Genomic DNA, 25,197 nt, shown 5'->3' on the forward strand with positions numbered 1-25,197 from the left:
TTTTGAAGGGGTCAAATTGTACTTTCACGTTCATAAATTATTAAAGAAGAATAAACTACATTCGGTGGGGTCCACCACATGGGAATTTTTTTTGTGGGAATTGTTGGAATTGATTACGTGGCGAAGACAAATACAAAAAGACTAGTCGTTATTAAAACAAATTGGAATATCAAGGTCAAGTCTAAATGACAAAAACGGTGATTCTTTAGGACCATTCCTCCAAGCTAGGGGTGGCAATTTTGTACACGACCCGCTAACCCGACACGAATCCGACATGAAATTAGCGGGTTTGGGTTGGAAAAAAAGGCTTTTGGGTCATTTAAAGGTTGACCCGCCAAATCCGTCAAATAAATGGGTTGGGTTAGGGTCACATATATTAACCCGGGTAACCCGTTAGTATACCCGATTAGTTCCCGAGTCCAATGGGTCGGATCATCAATCCGTGACCTGTATGACCTGTTTTAAGTCCTTAAATATATATGTTTCCGAATTTTATTAAATCTCATAATCCCAATTACCTAAAAGAAAATACTAAACAGAAAATGATCAACTAGATTTAGAAGGATAAGCCGGCAATCCAGCATATAGAATATTATAAATTCATTCAATAAAATATATTATCACGTACATTAACATTGAACCCTTACCCTAGTCTCAATTATATAAAGAGAACAATGAAGCCATCAAAATCACAATAATATTTGCATTTATTTAATAATAGGTTTGCCCATGAGGTAGCAAAGTGGATAAATTGGACATGCATGGTTGTTGTTTCTAGTTTGGTTATGTTTTTTGTTTGGCTAACAGGTTGTTTCACTTGTTTGGTTCAGGCGTTCAGCAGATGCATGTGCTTCAACAACTCTGCGCACTTTTGCAAGTTCTTTTATTATTTAGATTAAAAAATATTCTTTATCCAAAAAAAAAAAATAGAACTTACGGGTTATCTGTTAACCCGATCCAAAATTGATCCGTTGGCTTAGCGGGTCACCCGTTGGGTAACCTGTTACATATGCGGGTTGGGTTTGGGTTTGACAAACTTGACACGATTAGTAATTGGGTCGGGTTTGGATTTGCTCTCCTAACACGTGACCCGAGTATGACACGATACGAACCCGACCCAACACGACCCATTGCCACCCCTACTCCAAGCCCATATGTATGTATATACACATGTATAGAAATCCAAAACATTTACCTATTTGGAACGATTTTGGGCTTTTGATATTGTGCGCGTATAGAAAGGGTTGATCTTGGACATACCCATAAAAACACTCCCGTACTCCAACTTTGAAATAAATAAATAAAATTGTTTAAGACACATTTAGGTTCCTAAATTACCCTTTCTTTTATTAAGTATATCAAAGACAAAACAAAACAAGTGTTTATCCTTCCAGCAAACACAAACCCTTCGTGACTTATTTTCCTTTTTTTTCGTCATTTTTTTTCTCCTTTCTTAAAGGAATTAGAAAGAGATAAAATTGTAGAATTTAGTCTTCCTTCTCCTCTCACTCATCACCATTAATGTATTTTTTTCCTCCTCATTTGCTTTTTTCTTTCATTTTCCGCTTTGAGAAATTTTCAATTTGATATATTTCTACTAAACTCCTTTAACCCTTCTACAATGATGAAGAAGAAGTAATTGCAATAAGAAAAAAAAAATCAAATTTGAACCAACTTCTAGAAAAGGAAAAAAACAATTTGTTTTTTGGGCATTCTTTTACCTTTATTAGAAGTTCTCTTATTATTGTAGTGTGTGTGCAGTAGAAGAACAAAGATTCTTCAAGGTCCAGAGTATTATTTTCAATTTTTTTTATTTGTTGTTTCCTTTTGGAATGAGTCTCTCGGTCTTTTTGTTTTTTTCTCTTTCTTTATTCTTATTGGAAATATCGGTTATTTTTATGGGTATGTCCAAGATCACCCTATAGAAATCCAAAACATTTACCTATTTGGAACGATTTTGGGCTTTTGATATTGTGCGTATAGAAAAGTTAACACGGTGATGAAAAAACTGGGGGGACACGACCACAGTGGGAGTCGAACCCACGACCTTCTGATCCGAAGTCAGACGCGCTAATCCACTGCGCTATGCGGTCTCACATGCTAAGTTGTCCAGTAAGTGATAAATGTTCAATTGGGCTGTGGGCAATATTCGTAATTTAAATGAGCATGGCTTTCTTTTTGGTAGTGTCGACTTCAATTACACGTGAACATCAGCACAGAGCATGAAACAATCTACTTTAAATCATGAATCAATATAAAAAAATAAAAAACCATCAATCCTTGCATAATCTTTCACGCCTGCAATCACTTTCCATTCTCCAACTACCAACTGCTTCCCTAACTGTCAGGCAGGTTCTTTTACTTGCTCCATCCGTCTTGAAATATTTGCTTTCATTTTTGGGGACAACTACAATACATACATGGCCCAACACAAAAAATGTTACGAAATCACGTACTAGTGGTCCACGCGGCAGAAAAAACCAAGTGTCCCCTTTCATTTTTTACTAACTTCTCTCCAAATCCAAAGGGAACAATTTTTCTAACTTCACCTCTTCATATTCTTCATATGGCCAACTCCCTCACAGAAATTTCTACTTTCTATTTGGGTTAAATCAGTTATTTTGCTACACCCATTATTACTTACTCTTTTTGTTGCACAAAATCGAAATTGCTTGGAAAAATACATTCTCTTTGTATTTTTTTCACAATAAAATTAAGTAGAATTAAATTACATATTTTATTAAAAATTTCAAGTAATCTGATTTACTTGAATTGATTACAAATACATTGAATAAAATCATTATATATGCTTAAGTATACAGTGCATTTGTCTCTACAATTGAAGTCATATATACAACTAGCTTCCGAACTCGTCCTACGAACGGGTGCCGTTATATTAAATTATTGTAAAAAATATTAGCAACTATGCATAGCTATGAGATATGAAAATTATATTAATCAGTCATTCAAATTTCTTGCACCACTCTCTATAAAAAGGAAGCACAAAACATTAATAAAACTTATCGACTTCTTTTTGTTGTTAGGTTAAATAATAGAAGTTTGATTGAAGTTTTGTGAGAATGCCCAATGTGACAAAGATAATATTGAAGCTACTTGAATAGCATGACATTCTTAATCATAATAAAAAAAAAATTATGATAAACACTACTTAAAATGCAAAACTATATTTGTCGAGACATTTATTCCCCCTACATATAATACAAACATGTTTTAGGGTTATTAGTTCAATACATTTGTATCAAGTTTCTGATTTTCCATTAATTATTCTTTGAGGTTAATTCAATGTAGTACGTTGCATTCAGTTTCCAATTTCTCATTAATTATTTTTTGAGGTTAGTTCAATGCAGTTGTATCAAGTTTCCGATTTTCCGTTAATTATTATTTGAGGTTAGTTCAATGTAATTGCATCCACTTTATAATTTTTCGTTAGTTATTCATTAAGGTTAATTCAGTACAGTTGCATCCAGTTTTTGATGTTTCGTTAATTACTATTTGTGATTTGTTTAATACATTTGCATCCAGTTTCTGATTTCCTGTTAATTGTTTTTCTAGGTTAGTTCGATAGTTTACAATTTCTAGTTATTTATGCTTTGAGGTTAGTGCAATACAGTTACATCCAGCTTCCGATTTCCAGTTCACTATTATTTGAGGTTATTTCAATGCATTTGCATCCAATTTCTGATTTCCTGTTAGTTAATCTCTAATTTTAGTTTAATGCAGTTGCATCCATTTTATGATTTTCCGTTAATTATTCTTTGAGGTTAGTTCAATACAGTTGTATCCAATTTTCAATTTTATGTTAATTGTTTTTTGAGGTTAATTCAATGCATTTGCATCAAGTTTCTGATTTCTTGTTAATTATTTTTTGAGGTTAGTTCAATGAATTTAGATCAAATTTATAATTTCCTGTTAATTATTCATTTAGGTTAGTTCAGTGTAGTTTCATCCCTTTTTCAATGTTTTGTTAATTAGTCTTTGAGATTAGTTCATTGCAATTGCATTTAGTTTCCAATTTTTCGTTAATAATTCTTTAAGGTTAGTTCAATACATCTACATCTAGTTTTTGATTATTTATGCTTTTAGGTTAGTTCGATGCAATTACATCCTGTTTCTGATTTCCCGTTAACTATTCTTGTAGGTTATTTTAATGCATATTTGCATTTAGTTTCTGATTTTTCACCAATTATTCTATGAGGTTAGTTCAATGCAGTTGCATTCGATTTTTGATTTTCTGTTAATTATTTTTTGAGTTTAGTTCAATGCATTTGCATACAGTTTCTGGTTTTCCATTAATTATTATTTGAGGTTTGTTTGATGTATTTGCATACCGTTTATGATTTTTCGTTAAATATTTTTTAAGGATTTGCATCCAATTTCTAATTTTTTGTTAGTTATTCTCCAATGTTAGTTTAATGCAATTACATCTAGTTAATTACTTTTTGAGTTTAGTTTATTGTATTTGCATAAAATTTTCGATTTTTTGTTAATTACTTTTTGAGTTCAATTATGTATTTGAATCAAATTTTCGATTTCCTTTTAATTATCCAATGTGGTGTGTAATACCAACTTCTACTGATCCATCTGTAGTGTCCTTACAAACATGACATAAAAAATAAAGGGTTAGTTAGACTTAATGGGGTTAAGTCTAACTAACCCAAAAATAAATTATGTTTGATTTACTATGTGTGATCATCAAAGATTATCCAGTTCCCGATTTTCCATTAATTATTCTTTAAATTATGCATGACTCACTATTTGGAATCTGCAAAGATTATCTACGAACGGGTGTTATTATATTAATTATTCTAAAAAATATTTACAAATATGCATAACTATTATATATTAATATTATATTGATCACTCATCCAAATTTCTTATAACATTGAAAACCTCACTCTCCATTAAAAAAACTCACCTTTGATAAAACCCTTCAATTTTATTTTGTTGTTTAATAATATAAATTTGATTGAAGTTTTCATGAGGTTGCCTAATAAAGCTTAAGTTCATATATATTGAAGCTACTTGAATAGTAAGGAGTTACCAGTCATACGGAAAGAGATAAGATAAACACCATTTTAAATGCAAAACTATACTTATCAAGACATGCTCACAACATATAATCCAACAATGTTTTGAGGTTAGTTCAATCCATTTGCATCCAGTTTCTGATTTTCCGTTATTTATATTTTGAGGTTAGTTTAATGCAGTTGAATCCAATTTTTGATTCCCGTTTTTTTTAGGTTAGTTCAATGCAGTTGCATCTAGTTTCCGATTTCTCGTTAATTATTCTTTACAGTTAGTTTAATACATTTGCATCCAATTTCCAATTCCCTATTAATTGTTCTTTGAGGTCAGCTCAATGTATTTGCATCCAGTTTTTGATTTCCCGTTAATTATTCTGTGAGATTAATTTAATGCATTTGTATACAGTTTCCGATTTCTCGTTTATTATTTGATAAGATTACATTTGCATCTAGTTTTCAATTTCCCTTTAATTATTGTTTGAGGTTAGTTCAATGAATTTGCATCCAATTTTCAATTTCCCGTTAATTATTTCTTAAGGTTAGTTCAATGCATTTGTATCCAGTTTATTTTTTAAGATTAGTTCAGTGCAGTTCCATCCGGTTTCTAATTTTCCGTTAATTATTCTTTAAGATTAGTTCCACGCATTTGCATCATGTTTCCAATTTATAATTAATTTTTCTTTGAGGTTAGTTCAATGCATTTACATCCAGTTCCCGATTTCCCGACAATTATTATTTTTATATTAGTTTGATGTATTTGCATCCAAGTTTTGATTTCCCGTTAATTATTCTTTGAGGTTAGTTTAATGCAGTTGTATCCATATTCCGATTTTCTATTAATTACTTTTTAAGATTAGTTTAATTCTTGCATTTGCATCCAGTTTCCGATTTCTCGTTAAATATTATTTGAGGTTAGTTCGATGCATTTGCATCTAGTTTTCGGTTCCCCATTAATTGTTCTTTGACGTTAATTTCATTCAGTATTATATATGTTTTGAAATATTTGTCATTATTGCTTTGCCGTTATTTTTTTTTTTCATTTTCTATTATATATTTTATGATGTTATTTTTTGTATATTTTAATTTTTCACATGTAATTTGTTTTGGTTTGGTATATAATTTATTTAAGCCCAACGTCCACTTTAACTGAATCTCGTTATTCCGCTGAATTATATATATATTGTGGCCAGAATTATGATATATATATATATATATATATATATATATATATATATATATATATATATATATATATATATATAGTGTTGAAAATTTATAAATTCATAAATTTAATTGGAATCTGTCGTAATTATTGTGACAAGAATTGTGATTTTTGGAATCCTTAACTATGAATAAATGTTTAAATCCCATTGTGGATGACGATTGATAAGAGCCCAAGATCAGTAGTTTTAACCCTTTAATCATACTTTTTAGACCAATTATGTGAGTAATAATTAAGAGTTAACATCGACTTTTGTTTTATGCATTTCGGGCTTCAAAGTCCATTATGTGCAGAAATGTGCCACTTTAGCGAGATAAAGGAGCAAAGGTCGGTTCTTAAGGAGTTCGTGCGGAAAGGCCAAGTTTCGGAAGACAAAGCCTTCTAAAAGCCCGGTCAAAAGTTTGAAAAGTCGACGCGGGCGAAACAAAGACACAAAGTCGTGAGAACTTAGAAGAACATATCTTTGGACTCGGACCTCGGAATGGGGCCTACCTTATGTCAAAACGACCGGCTCGGAAAGATCTTTCCAATGGTCTAAGCCTTGACCCAATCAGAGGAGCAGAAGTAGACGGAAAGTCTGTTGAAGCCAACTGCAGCTGAAGAGGCCTTTTGATCGAAGATTGGGTTTGGGCACGATTCTCTTCGCCCAAAACATGGCTCCAAGCCCATGCACGATTTTTGGATCTGAATGTATAAAAACAAAAGCTTAGCTCTTTGTTAATGGTAGATAGTTAGACCTAGAAATAGATTAGATTAGTAGCCTCCATTTAAGTTTAGAGTACTTACACTTGAGAACATAGCATGCGGAAAGACTAAGAGTGGAACAAATCACTCTACTCCACTATATCTCATAGACTTGAGAGTAGAATCTTTGATAAAAATATAAGCATCATCTATAAGATTAGTGTTTCGGCAGTAAACTGCTTCAACACAACGAGAGCAATGGTAAATAACGCACTAAGAAACAAAGGAATTTGATGTTGGTGGAGATGAAATTGAACCAAATAATGGCTGCCTACGTACCCAAGATCTATTCTCTAGGGATCAAGTTTCCACGTAGTTCCTTATGAAAAATAGTTTGATATTTATAGAGGTAGAGTAGAGAGTCCTTGTAGCTCAAGTATTCTCGTATCTTGAGTAATTGTAATAGAATATAACTGTCAACTGATAATTATTCCTTTGATAAGAAACGAATCTGGACATAAATCAATGTACATTAGTGGCAAGCCATGTGGCTAAGGTTCAGCCTTAGACACATGAGTTAATGGGCCTGTATATTGATCTATGATATTGCGAATTGGGCTTTAGCCCTGTTAATTAAATGAATAAAATAGAGACCCTTACTAATGGACGTTTGCCACGTAGGTGGGGGTCGAAACACCGCCCCCTCTTTGTCATGCAAACAAAGTTCACATGGCAAAGAAGAGAAGAAAAATCAAGGAAAACTTGGAATAAGAAAAGAGTAAGCGGAATGTATAACAAAGTGTCGTGTGAACGTAAACGATAGGAAAATGGACAATTGGAAAAAATTCATGAATTATCAAAAATGAAATAATGTCAAATGAACGTATATGGGACGCATTGTAGTTAAAAAAATGGCTGAAAAATCCACCGAAAAAATTTCAAAAGAAATTGATTGCCGAACCCGTACCGAACGCATTACGTCACAATACGAAAGTTGAATTCGACGACGCGTGCCAGCGGAATATCGATACTAGGATTAGACCATTGAAATTAAACGTATGGGTATAGGCAATTATGTAATAATATGAATAAAAAGAAGTAAAAATACGAGTTGGAGTCGAAAGTGAAAACTTGCGCGACTAAAACTGTATTTCACCCCAAACTAGATAAGACTCCAGGTTAGATAAGAATCCACCCCGTAAAACTTATCTACAAAATATTATAAAACCGTATTTGTAGACCAAACTAGATCTAAGAGTAAAACAGTACTAGCAGACGAGACAAAGTTTGCTGTTTTCATAGCAACAACCCAGTAGATAAACAAGGTTTGGGTAACGAAGTACTGAGAGGGTTCAAGTTTGCAGTAGCGGTGAAAAGAAGATTTAACGGCGATAGATCTTTTACAGCGGCCCTTCGTAGCATGCGCATCTCACGATTGTTTTGTTAGAGTAACTGCTTTAACTCTTGCATGAATTGCAAAAGAAATCTCAAACATCCATACATACAGTAACGATTATGACCTAGCTGTGTTGTACGTTCTGTTGTGTGGGAACGCAATAAACTACACAAGTAGCTATCGCTCTCTGTCCTGTCTAATATACGACACTTTCAAACTAGGAACGGATCTATGTCTCTACAAGAAAACGAACGAAGCTGGTAGTCAGATGCGTGCGAGCTTGGTGACGACAGAGGCTGATTACTTTCAGAAACTCGATTGGGGTGAGGTAGAATGGTGTATTGTGTTTTGCCTTTCCCTTAACTGTTCTCCACCGTCATCTTATCAGAACAGAAAGTATCTCGAAGAGGAAGCTCTTCAACCACAAAAGCCCACAATAACACGACTCTGTGGTTGCGAAAGATGAAGCGCCAGTATTCAAAACAAGAATCAACCAAACATGATACGGTGCAACACCAACAAAGAAAAGGCACCGTACCTGTTTTCTTTAATTTGGCCCGGGCATGTGGAACTAAAAACGCCCCCAATGCGTACTTAACTTTGCAAAATTAGGCTAAGCGAGCATAAAAGCGTTCAAACTTAGGCTGACGAAGTTAAACTTGGTAACCTCATCAGATTTTGTCGGAACGATAGTAATGGACTAAGCGAGCGTAAAAGCGTTCAAACTTAGACTGATAAAGTTAAATGCGATAACTTCGTCAGATTTTGTCGTAGCGATATTGACGAACTAAGCGAGCGTAAAAACGTTCAAACTTAGACTAGCGAAGTTAAACGTAGTAACTTCGTCAGATTTTGTCGTAGCGATAGTAACGAACTAAGCAAGCGTAAAAACGTTCAAACTTAGACTAGCGAAGTTAAATGTAGTAACTTCGTCAGATTTTGTCGTAGCGATAGTAATGAGTAAGCGAGCGTAAAAAACGTTCAAACTTTGACTGACAAAGCTAAATGTGGTAACTTCGTCAGATTTTTTTCGTAATGATAGTAATGAATTAAGCGAGTGTAAAAACGTTCAAACTTAGACTGACAAAGTTAAACGCGATAACCGCCGATTTTGTCGTAGCGATATTAACGAACTAAGCGAGCGTAAAAACGTTCAAACTTAGACTAGCGAAGTTAAACGTAGTAACTTCGTCAAATTTTGTCGTAGCGATAGTAATGAGTAAGCGAGCGTAAAAAACGTTCAAACTTAGACTGACAAAGCTAAATGTGGTAACTTCATCAGATTTTTCCGTAATGATAGTAATGAATTAAGCGAGTGTAAAAACGTTCAAACTTAGACTGACGAAAAGATGACTGCAAAAGTGATATGTCAAGCCCTTCGCTTCTAATGGCGGCGGAGAGATAAGCCAATGAATCTGCATGACGTAAGTCATTTTGGGGTCTTTGAGTGATAGAGATGCTATCAAATTGTTGAGCAAGACTATGTATCAAACTAAGATAAGTCGCCATACACTCATCTCTTGCTTCAAAAGACCCACCAAACTTGATTTGCAACAAGGCGAGAATCTGTGTATAACTGGAGCTTTCGCGCCCCCAGTGTCAAAGCTGTTCTTAAGGCACAAATGGCATCCTCATACTCGGTTTCCTTATTTGAAGCGGCAGAGCCAAGTCGCACAGATTTCCCAATCTTTTCTCCGCCGGGTTTAACAAAAACACATCCAATTCCCGACCCAGATTTACTATAGGAGGCATCTGAGTAAACAATACATAGGTCAATGGGTTTAGGAATTGCGTTTTCAAGTTGGTCTTCGTCGCCCCCAGTTATTGGCGTCACCCATAGATTCTTACTGGCACAAAAAATCGTCAATAAGAGAATAATCAATCGGAAAATCAGCTACCAAAGAAGCCAGAGCATGTCCTTTTTCAGTAGTACGATTTTCAAAGACAATGCTATATGCATTAAGATAACTTTCCCATTCGGCTAATCTACTTGATTCTGATAAAAAAAGACGGGTCTACCATCATTAATGAAAAGAACAGCACTAATAGCTTGAGTTGTAGCTGCCAGGTATATGCCACTAGGTTGACCCGTTGAAGGATTTGTCAATATAGGAGGACTGGCCAAGTATTTCTTCAGTTGTTGCAATGCCATCTCACAATCAATGTTCCAAGTTGCCGCCCTCTTTAAAGTCTCAGTATCCTTCGATTTAACGACTATATCATCGATATAAGCCTCCATTATTTTTCCCAGCAAATTGGAAAAAATTGTATTGAAGAGTGAAATCCATTTCACCCAGAAGATTTAAACAGACAGACGCCCCCGGTCGAGCCTATGTGGAAGATGACACCTGCCATTACCTCTTACAAGAGTTAGAGATTTTAGGTGATACACACTTTCAGGTCCGACTGGAGATTGTCTTTTTATTTGCGTGTAACCAACCTATCTAGGTCGGTAGTTTGTCTGGAATTATGGTCTTCCCTCTAGTTGCTTTTGTGACACCTTCCATCCGCACTGGTCGGACACATGCGGGATGGCGCTTTTCTCAAATCTACGAGGAGGTCAGCTTTCCTGTCAGTCGGTCCAGTCTAGGATGAAGGTTTTCCTTATACTTTCTTCCGTGGCTTTTTTTTTCGTCCAATGCGGGCCGGACTGTCTAAGATGGTGATTTTCCGCAAATCTGCGAGGTCGGCCTTCCCCGTCGGTCGGTCGGTCACGGGATGAAGTTTTTTCCTTATACTTTCTTCCGTGATGCCTTTTTTTCCCTATGCGGACGGACTGTCTAGGATGGCGATTTTTCGCAAATCTGCGAGGTCGGCCTTCCCTGTCGGTCGGTCCGATCACGGGATAAAGTTTTTCCTTATACTTTCTTACGTGGCGCCTTTTTCCCTATGCGGACGGACTGTCTAGGATAGCGATTTTCCGCGAATCTGCGCGAGGTCGGCCTTCCCCGTCAGTCATCAACTGGGATGAAGTTTTTTCTTATACTTTTTCCGCGAGACCTTCTTCGGGGCGTTTTTGTTGTTCTTTGTGTAGCGGTGGCGGTCTTCGGGCCAGTATTCCGGAACCTAGTAACAAAAGTACGTAACTTTTCGTCACGTTGCTGCTTGATGTTCAAAAGTGAGTCGACATCCTTTGGCGTCTTGCAATTGTGGCGGAAACGATTAACAAACTGATTTTCTAGTTCATTGTATTGGTGAATTGATCTTGAAGGCAACTCACTAAACCCGGTAATCTTCTCCCTTTAGAGTTGATGGAAAGAGCTTATACATGAGCGGATCATCTTCACCCCATAATACCAACTTATTTTTGAACGATAGAACATGCAAGCCAGGATCTCATTCCGACTCATCATAAAGTTCAAAATCGGGTTGTTTGAAGTCGGGATGGTGGTAAGCTTTCACGAATGTCGGCTTAAAACTTATCAAAGCACGCTTATCATTGGTATCAAGTTTTTCATTCTTACATCCCTTGACTCTATATCATTAAGTTCTTTTGCAATCAACTCTTTCAACTGTTGTTCTGTTAGAGTTAAAGTATTGGCTCGAACAACTGGACGCCCCCGGTTGTGCTCATGTGGAGAAGGATACCTTCCATTATCTCTTATTAGAGTTAGAGATCTTTGGCGGTACGCACGATCAGCTCCAACTGGTGATTGTCTTTGTCTATCCCTGTAACCAGCCTGTCTAGGCCGGTAGTCACCCTTGGCCGGGTGGTCGGTATAATTATACCACTTCTCCATGTTTTGTTGCTCTTGTTTGGGATGCCCGCTTTCCCAGTCATGTCGGACATATTTCGGATGGCGGTCTTCCCTGAAATTGCTTCTCATAGGTAAATCTTCCATTTGAGATCGGACATGTCTAAGGTAGTAGTTATCCCTGCCAATCCGATTATCCCCATAAATACAGGTAATAGGGTCATTACTCTTAGAGTGTGCACTGGTTGATTGGGTTTGAGAAATAACACGTTGTTGAGGACGATGAAGTGGATCTTCAAGACGGTCCCATACACTGGAATGGCCTGCGTCCCTTCGTGGTCGCTTGATGTTGTTAAATTTGCAGCCTCGTCCACCGGCCTTTGCCTCTTTGCCAGCTTCCTTCTCAAGTTCCTATTTTAAATTTTTGACTCGTCGTAACTCACACTCAACCGTATTAGGAGTGGCGGTAGCGGAGGCGGTGGTGGTGGCGGTGGCGCTACAATGGTTGGATGTTGAGAATTGATCTTACCACTAGGAGCAACTTGATTGTTCAACGGTTCTTGCATTGGCCGATTTGAATTTCGAGAGTTGCAATTCCTATTAGCAGGAATAATATGTTGACTATTTGGTCTGCTTCTTGTGCTTATCATCTTGATTGTTTCACGTGATAATGAATTCTAAATTCCCCACAGACGGCGCCAATTATGTTTCGGCAGTAAACTGCTTCAACACAACGAGAGCAATGGTAAATAACGCACTAAGAAACAAAGGAATTTGATGTTGGTGGAGATGAAATTGAACCAAATAATGGCTGCCTACGTACCCAAGATCTATTCTCTAGGGATCAAGTTTCCACGTAGTTCCTTATGAAAAATAGTTTGATATTTATAGAGGTAGAGTAGAGAGTCCTTGTAGCTCAAGTATTCTCGTATCTTGAGTAATTGTAATAGAATATAACTGTCAACTGATAATTATCCCTTTGATAAGAAACGAATCTGGACATAAATCAATGTACATTAGTGGCAAGCCATGTGGCTAAGGTTCAGCCTTAGACACATGAGTTAATGGGCCTGTATATTGATCCATGATATTGCGAATTGGGCTTTAGCCCTGTTAATTAAATGAATAAAATAGAGACCCTTACTAATGGACGTTTGCCACGTAGGTGGGGGTCGAAACAATTAGTTTTAGTTTACTTACGTTTTGAGTTTCATCGTTCATTTCGTAGGTAGACTATTTATTTTACTTTTATCACGCATCAAATCGAAAGGGTTTTAGGAAAATTGTTTTCAATGGAAACTATTATTTTTAACAATTTAGTTTTTTTGTCTCATATTCTTTTTTCGTAATTAGCTATATTTTTTGGGAAAAGTTGGAGACTCTATTAAACTCTAGATGGGATTGTTTTTGTGAAACTCTAAATAGATTTGTTTTTTCGTAATTAGTTATAGTGTTTAGAAAAAGTTAGAGACTCTATGAAAGTTTATATGGGATTGTTTTCTTATTTATATCATACTTTTTTATAAATAGTAATAGAGTTTAGAAAAAACTGAAGTCCCTGCGAATGTTCCAAAAATTAGATTGGTGAGGGTGTAACTATAAAAATAATATATATATATATATATATATATATATATATATATATATATATATATATATAGTAATTATTGTGGTCGTAATTGTGATTTTTTGAATCCTTAACTATGAATAAATGTCTAAATCATACAGTGGATGGCTCATCAAATCGAAAGGGTTTTAGGAAAATCGTTTTCGGTGGAAATTATTGTTTTTAGCAATTTAGTTTTTTGTTTACTATTTTTTTTTTTCGTAATTAGCTATATTGTTTAGGAAAAGTTGGAGATTTTGTGAAACTCTAGATGTGATTGTTTTTTCATAATTAGCTAGTGTTTAGAAAAAATTAGAGAGTATGTGAAACTCTAGATGAGATTGTTTCTTTATTTATATCCTATTTTTTTATATTTAGTAATAGAGTTTAGAAAAAACTGCTTTTATATTTAGTAATAGAGTTTAAAAAAAATTGGAGTCTTTGTGAGGGTATAGTTATAATATTTATATAAGGATAAAGATAAATATTTGTTTCCTATTTTATCTTAATTAGCCTTGACACGTGGACACTCTAAATTGAAACGCTATAATATATATATAAATTGATATATATATATATATATATATATATATATATATATATAAAGATTTGCTCAATTTACCATATTACAATATAAATGAGTTTCTCTTATTAATTAAGAAAGAGAAAAAATGTTTATCAATTAAGAAAGTTTTAGGAGAGAGAGTAGGAGATGGAGATGGAGATGGGATATGAGGATGACAGTTAGAAGCTTGCTGTGTTATGAGAAGAGGAAGAAAAGAGAATAAAAATAGAGAGAAAAACACTACTCTATTTTTTTTTCTACCCCACGTATACCACTAGTTTTTGACTTTGTAATTATTTTTTTGTGCTAGGCCATGTAGTGTAGTCGTCTCCTTAATTTTGGGCTTTTCCCATCAAGTATAGGCTATATACAGTATGACAATCTAGCTTCCACTACTTGTTAAAAGCCCCATAAAGCGCAAGTTTATTTACACGTTAATATCTAGCATTCTCTAAATGGATGCAACTATTGGCTCAATCATGCAACTAGGATATTAGAGCATCTTTAGGAGTGATATCAACCTAGCACCAAAACACCAAATTGTGAAAATTTGGTGTTTTTTCAACTTCAGGAGAGCTACATGTTGATGAAAACACCAAACCAAACACCAAATCGGCCAATATTTGGTTCCAGGTTTGATGCTGTATCTAGGGGCGGATGCAGGATTCAACAATAGAGGGGCTACTAACACTAATTTTTACTACTTTTTTTTTTTTTTTTTTTTTGGAGTGAACAGTTACCACTGTACTTTTGGGTTTTGAGCAAAGTTAGGGGGGGCTATAGCCCGGGTCAGCCAACTTATAGATCCGCCCCTGGCTGTATCAAATCACTCACGCGGTTTTTCCAACATCGTGTGGGCTTAGGCTGCTAAATGGGCTTCTATGACATGATTTTGGCAAAACCGCGTGGGCTTGGGCTTCTATGGGCGCGGTGTTGGCAAAACCGCACGGTTTTTCTAAAACCGCGTGCGCTCAATTACAACAACAGGCAAAAAACGGGCAAAAAACGGCTATATCTTTCTAACCCTATAAATTGAAACACTCACCCCATAGTTTTACACTCACTTCTTTTCTCTACTCTCTACTCTTAAAACAACAATGAGTCAAAAACCAAAATCAAAATCTAGAGGGGCTTCATGGATACAAGAAGAAGATATTGCTCTCACCAATAGTTAGCTACAAGTTAGTCAAGATGGTGTAGTAGGAAATGAGCAAAAGTCGAACGATTTTTGGGCTAGAATTCTAAATGCATTTCATGCAAATTTAGGAAGAATGACTGAACGCAACTTGACGGGTATGAAACACCGTTGGACTCTCATTCAAGCTAATATCAACAAGTTTCATGCTATTCTTTCTAAGATTCAAGCATCTCCTCCAAGTGGCTATAATGATAATATGATTGTAAGTATTTGCTTTTTATTTGTTATTTTGATTCACAAAGACATTTTTCAATTCTAATTTAGTTTTTGCTTAATTGGTAGGTTGAGGAAGCAATAAGTGCATATGTGATGCATAATGGGGTTTGGAAGTGGATGCAATGCTATAATATAGTGAAAGACTCACCCAAATGGAAGAGGCTATAGTTGAGAAATGATTTGCATCCCACCAAAAAGTCGAAGTCAAACAGTGGGGAAGGAGATTCATCAATTCCAATATCAACTGCGACAACTCAACCAATGGATTATAATCCACACCAAGTTCATGGGCTTGAGGATAGGCCTCTTGGAAAGAAAGAAGACAAGAAAAGAAGGTAAAAAGAGAAAGAAGAAGTTGATTCTAAAGTGGAGGAATCCGCTAAGAAACTTGATGATTTTCTGGTGGAACTTTCTAAAACCACCAAAGAAGGTTATGAATTGGAAGCTCAAAGACAGTTGAAGAAAGATGAGATGGAATTCGAAAAACTTCAATTGAAGAAAAGTTCGATGGATTGGAAACTCCAAATCCAAAAATAAAAACTTCAATTGAAGAAAGATGCGCTCTGAGTTCGAGAAGATGAAAATGATGCGAAAATACTAGGAATGAAATTAGAAGGATTACCCAAAGACGAGCGTGAAATTTGGTAACTCAAAATGGCAGGAATTTTACAAAAAATGAAGAATCGACTTGGCAATATCACTGGTAGTAGTCAAAGTAGTGCATAGTTTAAATTTGAGTTTGTATGTATTTTAATTTGAATATTTTAATTTGTCTTTTAATTTTTGTCTTTTAATTAATGACGTATTTTAATTTGAGTTTGTATTTTGATTTTAATTAGAATGTACTTTAATTGAATATTTTCTTTTAATTTAAAGTTGATACTTTTTATCATTCTAAAAAAAAATTCGGCAGAGTCTACTTTGTATTTTCAAAATTCTCATATACACAAATCCTTTCATAAAACCACAAATACATAGAAATGAAGTGCAAATAGAAATAGAAATCAGGTCTGACCACGCCGCCCACGCCTACTCCACAAATGCTCGACCAAGTCATTCTTCAATCTATCATGAACAACTTTTGAACGAACCCTCTCGACGCCAGATGCCCAACGAGATAGAACAAAGTGGCGTTGATCTTCAGATGCACCTTCTCTACTTGGTATTTCCAAATCAGGAATATACTGCGGGATATCCGTTTCACGTTCATCTTCCACAGTCATATTGTGTAAAATGATGCAAGCCCTCATAACAGTAGTTATGTTCTCCAAATACCATAACCTGCATGAATTCGCTAAAATAGCCCAACACGATTGTAATATACCAAACGCCTGCTCTATGTCTTTTCTAGCAGCTTCTTGCTTCTTTGCAAAATGTTTGTCTTGTGCAATAGTCGGTTTAGCAATCGTTTAAATCAAGGTGGCATAATTAGGATAAATACCGTCAGCCAAGTAATAGCCCATATCATAATGATAGACATTCACAGTGTAGTTACAAGGAATAGCTTCATCATTGACTATATCATCAAATATTGGTGAGCGGTCAAGCACATTAAGATCATTGTGAGAACCCGCCATTCCAAAAAAAGCATGCCAAATCCATGCGACACGATCGGCAACTGCCTCCAAAATCACTGTTGGTTTATGAGCCAGTGTGAGACCCTTGCCACGCGGATGGGCAATTCTTCCATTGCCAGTGCATGCAATCAATGCTTCCTAGCATTCCAGGCCATCCACGTTTCTTAAACTCTTTAAGCAAACGTTGAATATCTGCAGCATTTGGTTTGCGCAAATATTCACCTCCAAAAATTCTAATAATTCCATCACACAAATAGCGCATACATTCATGAACAATTGGCTCAACAACATGTAATATATCATCTACTAGATCAGCTGCAGTCTCATAAGCAAGCATTCGTATAGCAGCAATTACTTTTATTTTTGGGTTAATCCCAAACTTACCCGCACAATTAATTTTTTGTTGAAAATATGGTACATTATGATTAAGATGATTGAAAATACGAATAAATAATGACTGACCCATACGAAATCGGCGTCGAAAGTCATGGTCACAAAATATAGGATTTGCGCTGAAGTAGTTAGCATTTACACGAGCCAGTGTTACCTCGTACTGACGATTCTTACATTTTCTTCCTTTCTTCGAACCACCATGCGGTCTATAAGAAGACTCCGCTGCTTGCTGACGCAATAAACTCAGACGATGTCGAACCAAAGGTTGAGCAATAGCCACTAATTTACGAGTTTTAACTGCAATGTTATCATTTGAAAAGCTCGAGCTAGAACTCGAGCTCGATGAAGAATCAGAAGAAGATGAATCAAAAGAAGATGAATGATCCATTGAAAAATCGTCAAGAGTTTTGGTAGTGTTTTTTTTTTTGGTCCAAGGAGATGAGTTTAGATGGGAGTGAATATGAAAAATGAAGAGAACATCGCATGACCAAGAGGGTTAAATGGATATAGCACGCGGTTTCTAGAAAACCGTGCGGTTTTCTGAAAACCGCGTGGGCATGGGTCTGTCAATTGGGCTTTAGTGGTGCGGTTTTGGGAAAACCGCGTGGGCTATATGGTGCGGTTTTGCCAAAACCGTGTAGTTGCTTGGTGAAAATTTGATGTTGCTCCTAAAATTGCTTGGTGTTTTTTTTGTTCAAAATTTTGGTGTTTTTTTGGTAGCTCTCCTAAAGATGCTCTTAGGCAACACAACTCGAGAGTTCTTTTGTGCAATAAAAGACGCTAAGTTACGGCACAATGTAAGTAATTAACTAGAATTAATGGCCTCTACATTGTATTTTTTTTCGCTTTAAAAATGGGCTCTACATTGTATGATTAAGGAACATTTACCATTTAATAATTCGACAAGGTCAAGAAGTCAAGATATAGAATTTGGAGGACCGACTCTTTAAAAAAGGGACTTTTTTTTATCATAAAACATATAGAGAATGCTGATAGCTTGATGACAATTGAGTGCACGAAGAGTTTTTAAATGGGAGAAAACTAACCATAGAAGGACGAAAAAAGTGTTTTCTTTTTCTAAATAAATGAAGTATAAATATTCTAATGTTTTGCATTAAAATTTCAATTCATATAGATACTTAGAACATCTCTAGGTGGAGGTAGTATATTTTTCAAAAAATTTGAAGAATTTTTTTGAAGAAGCTGGTCGCAAATTTCAACCAACTCCAGGTGGTTGCAAATTTCAACCACAAATTTGATTGTAGGGCCACCACGCGCGCCATTAGTAATGTCGCGCGCCATCGAGTAGAAAGTCCGGGATTTCACAAATTGCTTTATTCTCACCCAACACTCCAAAACTATCTCCACAACTATGACTTCTTCTTCATCATTGCAAAAAACTGCCAACATACCGACGTTGCCGAATCAACTAAACAATCCTATTATTTTGATACACTCAATCAAGAGAGGTGCCAAATTTGCACCTCAAGAAAACATCTTGCGTTGTCATGCAAGTATATGAACAAAATGTGTCATAAAGCACCACATTGTCAAGGTTATATGCTCATACATAGAAGTTGCAACGAAGATGGTGAAGAAGTAAGATTTTTGAAATGCATGTATGATATATGTCATGGTATGAAATTTATATATAGAGACAGTTTGTTGATATGCACGTGTTGTAGCGAGGATAATCATTGGTATATGTATTGCCCCTATGCACAGATATCATGCCCAAATGGTTGTGATGGTGTTAGAGAGCTGAAAAAGTTTGCGAACCTTAAAGAAAAAGGTCTTAATCTATTGAAGTGTTTAGTGTGTGGAAAATGTGAGTGGTTAGGTGCTGTAATGGAAAATGTTAAGAGTGGTTAGAGTGCTGTAATGTGAGTGGTTAATATTAATCATTTTATTTTCTATGACTATCTAAGTTAATATATTTTTTTAATATGAATAAACTTTAATTTTATATAAATATATGTTAGTTTAAATTATATATATATATATATATATATATATATATATATATATATATATATATATATATATATATATAATAAAATAGAAATTGATTAACATTGTTTATTGATGATTAAAAATAAATATGCATCTACAAAATTAAATTAAATTACAACAATCAACGTCGGTCACCCCTAATGCTCCATAGATGCTCGACAATGTCGCTTTTAAGTCTATCATGCATAGTATTTGATTGAACTCGTAGAGTCCCCTCAATGTAGTATTCCCGAGTAGGTGGGATCTGTGGTTGCCCTTCTGGATTAGGAATGTACCTCCTCATTTCATAATTTTTACTCTTAGCTCCGATTATCATATTGTGCAATATGATACATGTTTTCATAATAGTACCCATTGTCTCCACATGCCATAATTTGTAAGGTTTTACCAAAATCCCAAATTTAGCTTACAAAACCCCAAAAGCTCTTTCAATATCTTTCTTTGTAGCTTCTTGTATCGTTGCGAACCACTTCGTCGTTTGTATAAATGCCGCATAGTCAGGATAGATACCATCAACTAAATAATAACTCATATTATAACTATGCTGATTTACATCAAAATAAATAGGTGGAGAAGTACTATTGATCACGTGCTCAAATACCGGCGAGTTGTCCAACACGTTGATGTCATTGTGTGACCCTGACATCCCAAAGAAAGAATGTTATATCCACAGGTCTTCAGTTGCAACAGCTTCGAGAATAACAGATGGTTTTTCAGAACGACCACTGTAAGCACCTTGCTATCTAGTTGGACAATTATGTCATTCCCAATGCATACAATCAATGCTTCCCAACATACCCGCCCATCCATGTATGGCAGAATGCGCAAGCAAGCGTTCTGTATCTATAATATTTGGCCTTCACAAATAGATTGAACCGCACAATTTGATAATTGCATCACAAAAATGCCTCAACGTCTGGTTTTCAATTTGCTCGGAAATGTATAATTGATCGTCAAGTTGATTAGCCACCGTACCATAACAAAAATACGCAAAGCTACAGCCACCTTGATCAGAGGATCTATACCAGGTTTACCAACATTGTTAAATTTAGGCTGAAAGTACTTAAAATGAGTCTGAATATCGTTGAAGATATAAAGAAATAAAGATTTTTTCATACGAAAGTGCCGTTTGAAATCCTCTTTCGGAAAGACAGGGCGATCAACGAAGTAGTTGGCCTTCAAGATTTCCAAAGTCAAAGTATATTTTCTATGTTTCACTTTTCGACCCTTCTTTGAACCACCATGTGGTGCTTTCAGAGCATGTACTTGTGCTTGTGCAAGTACATCCAAATGGTGCTTCATAAGGGGAATGACGTTAACAAATTCTTCATCAATACTATCTACCGAGTCTTCCGCTGGAGAAGATGAAGAAGAAGACAACGATGGAGATGAAGATTGGAGGGGAAACATCTCATACACTTCATGATCCATTTTTTAGCAATGTGTGTGTGTGTTGTTTGTTAAGGATTGATGTGAAATGGTTGAGTTGTTTGATAAAAATATTTGAGTTGAGTGTATATAAAATGAAGAAGGAGATGAGTGTAGATATATGATGTAGAATTCGGTTGTTTTTTGCCCGTTGGAGCACGCGACATTAGGAGTGGCGCGCGTGGTGCTGGTCAAAGTAAAAAAAAAAAATTGGGGCGACATTTGCAATGGCGCGCGCTATTACCAATGTCGCGCTACATCCACATCCAAATTGCCAAATTTGCGAACAAGAATGCGAACAAGCAGGTGATGCGACCGGATTTGAGGCCACCTAGAGATGGAATTCCGAGAAATTTCAAACTTTTCCTTCAAATTTGAAGAAAAACACATGTTATACTACCACCTAGAGATGCTCTTACCTACAAATTACATGTAAAGATTTTCCCTTGTGTGGGGCGGGTTGAGGGTTGCACCACCTAAAACGCATTGACAGCCCAAAAAAGAAGAAGAAAACACCATTGGGTCAATGAGAGCCTGAGTGGGCTGGCCAATTAGCCCAAGAAAAGAAAAGGAGGAACCAACCGACCAATAGAAAAATAGAAAAAAAGGAAAGTTCCAGAAATAAGTGAGGTGGGGTGACGTGGATAGCCATGCGATAAGCGACAATACCGAAGAAAACTCCCCCACTACAAATACCTAACCTAACCCCAACCAATTCTTCCTCTCCTCTCTTATTATTTTCTCTTCGCAGTCTTTTCTTCTTCTCTCCAACCATGTCTTGCTACAAGGGCAAATACGCTGGTAACCACCTTCTCTCTACTCTTGTTTATTTTTATTTTTGTGTGTGGATCTGAATTTCATATTTTTACTGTGTAATGGATCTAATGTATTTATCAGTTTGAAGATCTAGTTACTAATCTGTTTTTATTGATTGATTGATTTGTGAAATTTAATATGGAAATTATATAAAGTGGATATCGACCGAAGATTTGTTGTTTTAGTTCGTAATTTTGGCCTTATATTTTTACTTTGATAACCAAAGGTGCTCTTGTATTCTAATCATCAACACAATCCGAATAACAATCAAAATTTGCGTTTGTTTTATATACATCTTTTTATAAAGGCATCAGGTATTATATTTTTGAAAATCATTGATCTATTTTCCATTTAGCTTACAATATGTGCCAATGAAATTCTAAGTGATTATTGTGAGAGTTCATTTGCAGCGGTTGATTTGACCATCTTTATCTATTTTTATTTCCATAGCTGTCCACATTTTATTTACTGTTACTAATATAAAATGGAAATTTGCAAACTTGAATATGTGCAAATTTCAGATAGCCTGTTTTAAAGTTGTTATTAGTGGCTTCAGGGTGTAGGTTGAATGTCTTTTCTTTGCTTACGCAAGTTCTTGTTTGGCTCGATCTGTTTTTACTTTTTCTCCAATTTATTCATAGAAGAAATGATGCAGTGTTTATTTTGTTTGCTAATCAGGTGATTTCTGTTTGTTTCTAATCAATCAGTTGTAAATATTTATTTACTTTTTAAGGTTTTAGGCTGTGGTTATATATCCATTAATTTGTGTCTTTCTGAATTTTTTAATAATCCTCCTTTTTCTAACCTTGTAGATGAACTCATTGCCAATGCTTCGTACATTGGCACCCCTGGAAGGGGTATCCTTGCTGCTGATGAGTCTACTGGAACAATTGGGAAGCGTCTATCCAGTATTAATGTTGAGAATGTCGAGTCTAACAGGCGTGCTCTCCGTGAACTTCTGTTCTGCACCCCAGGTGCACTTCAGTACCTGAGCGGTGTCATCCTTTTTGAGGAGACTCTCTACCAAAAGACTGCCTCTGGTAAGCCCTTTGTTGAGGTCATGAAGGAAGGTGGAGTACTTCCTGGAATCAAGGTTGACAAGGGTACAGTTGAACTTGCCGGTACTGATGGTGAGACCACCACCCAGGGTCTTGATGGGCTTGCTCAACGTTGCCAGCAATACTATGCAGCTGGAGCCAGATTTGCCAAATGGCGTGCAGTGCTCAAGATTGGCCCCAATGAGCCCTCTCAGCTAGCAATTAATGAGAATGCTAATGGTTTGGCCAGGTATGCCATCATCTGTCAAGAAAATGGTTTGGTTCCAATCGTTGAGCCAGAGATCTTGGTTGATGGATCTCATGACATTGACCGTTGTGCTGATGTGACTGAGCGAGTACTTGCTGCCTGTTACAAGGCATTGAATGACCACAAGGTTCTGCTCAAGGGAACTCTATTGAAGCCCAACATGGTGACTCCTGGTTCTGATGCCAAGAAGGTAGCCCCAGAGGTCATTGCTGAATACACAGTGTGTGCCTTGCAGCAAACAATGCCCCCAGCTGTTCCTGCAGTGGTGTTCTTGTCAGGTGACAGAATGAAGAGCAGGCCACAATTAACCTTAATGCAATGAACCAGCTCAAAGGAAAGAAGCCATGGTCACTCTCATTCTCCTTTGGACGTGCTCTCCAGCAGAGTACTCTCAAGGCATGGTCTGGAAAAGTGGAAAATGTGGAGAAGGCGCAGGCTGCCTTCCTCGCAAGGTGTAAGGCAAACTCAGAGGCCACCCTTGGTACCTACAAGGGTGATGCAGCTGTTGGAGATGGTGCTTCAGAAGGCCTTCATGTCAAGGATTACAAGTACTGATGAAGTTTTGTGTTTTAGTATTGCGATTTTATGAGTAGATATGAGGCAAAAATTTGGAGATAAAGTCTGTCTTTTAAGGCTTAATGTTTAGGTATTTTTTCCTGCGTAGTTGAGTGAGACTGATTTAATAATTTTGGGGGCATGTTTGTTGAGTTCGAATGTTTCTCTCCGAGTGATTTGTCTTGTTTTAATGATGAATTTTATGTTTTGCTTTTTTTTGAACCTCTTTAGTGTATGTGATGATGTTGACTGTTGTATTTTTTGCCATTTTCATTTGGATTAGGCTTCATACTAACGTCAATGAGAGTTTAGGTGCTGTATGGTGGTGTTTAGGGGTGTCAAAATGGCCCTCAAACCCTTAGCCCGCCCGTCCTGACCCGGCCCATGGGCCGAAAAAGCCCTCAAAATGAGGCCCTCACACATTCGTGGGCTGGGCCGACCCGGCCCTCAAGCCTTTGAGGGGAGGGTAAGGGCCTAGACTTCGAAACTTAAGCCCTCCCTTAAGCCTGACCCTCATTAGGCCCTCAACATTTATTACATATATTTTAATAAAAAAATTTATAATATATTTCATTTTAACATTAATATGTTAAAAATCACTTAAAAAAACGTTTATCTATTAAGTTTGCCAACTTTATAATTTCATTATAATATTTTATGAAATGAATTTAATTGATCTTAATTACTATCTACAACTTTAACAAGTTTTTTTTAGTAGTTTGAAGGTTTAATTGTGAAGTCATTCGATTTTATCATTTTTAACTAATGTTTAAATTTATTTTGTAAATCAAATGTATAACATAGTATTCGCCCCTCGCGTTTTGGCCTCAAGCCCGCCCTTCAAGCCCTCTCGAGAGGGGGTTGGGCGGTAAAGGCTTCGAGATTTAAACATTGGCCCGACCCGACCCGCCCCGCCCCGAAGTAAATGAGGGGGAGGCCCTCCGCCCTCAAAGCATGAGGGCTTCATTATTTGAGGGCCGGGCCAGCACGGCCCAACCCATTTGACACCACTAGTGGTGTTACATGTTACTCCGTTCTTACTGTGTCTTGTCTAGTCTTACTGGGCGTGAGGGAGACAGAGATCACCTATCCCGAAATGAGACTGATTTCCATAATTTTGGAATAATTTTGAAATCTAGTGCTTTGCTTCGTTGTGAATGCTTTGAAGAGCACCGACTCCTTTTATTGTGGTTTCTAAGATGGGACTCCTTTTATTGTGGTTTTTAAGATGGGTAATTGCCTGATTGGGCCATGATGCAAGCACATTGTGCTCCAATTGGCCATGATGCAATTACATTGTGCTCTAACCGGTCATGTCTTTTAATTTTGACATTTTCAACGGGTTTTTGACTATTTTGCCTTTCCTTACAACACTATATTTCCTTCTGCCACACTCTCTCTCTCTCCTCTGCAACACACTTTCTCTCTTCTGCAACACACTCTCTTGTACTTCTGATGTTGACAAGCACATTGATAGTTGTCT

At 36.3% G+C, this 25,197-nt stretch overlaps 1 protein-coding gene and 1 non-coding gene across 2 annotated transcripts; one reads left to right on the forward strand and one right to left on the reverse strand.

Annotated features, from left to right (window-relative positions):
* Window positions 1-2,019: 2,019 nt before the first annotated feature.
* On the reverse strand, window positions 2,020-2,093 carry TRNAR-UCG (transfer RNA arginine (anticodon UCG)). The gene has a single exon. It is a non-coding gene; the product is annotated as a tRNA-Arg (tRNA).
* Window positions 2,094-21,679: 19,586 nt separating this feature from the next.
* On the forward strand, window positions 21,680-23,936 carry LOC147482737 (fructose-bisphosphate aldolase 1, cytoplasmic-like). Its single transcript, XM_086575545.1, is given in 3 exon segments — window positions 21,680-21,839; window positions 22,667-23,437; window positions 23,440-23,936. Coding segments are annotated over 3 exon segments (1,074 nt in total). The 5' UTR covers window positions 21,680-21,811; the 3' UTR covers window positions 23,715-23,936.
* Window positions 23,937-25,197: the final 1,261 nt, after the last annotated feature.

The sequence above is a fragment of the Coptis chinensis genome, chromosome 8 (assembly GCF_015680905.1).
Source record: "Coptis chinensis isolate HL-2020 chromosome 8, ASM1568090v1, whole genome shotgun sequence".
NCBI classification, from domain to species: Eukaryota; Viridiplantae; Streptophyta; class Magnoliopsida; order Ranunculales; family Ranunculaceae; genus Coptis; species Coptis chinensis.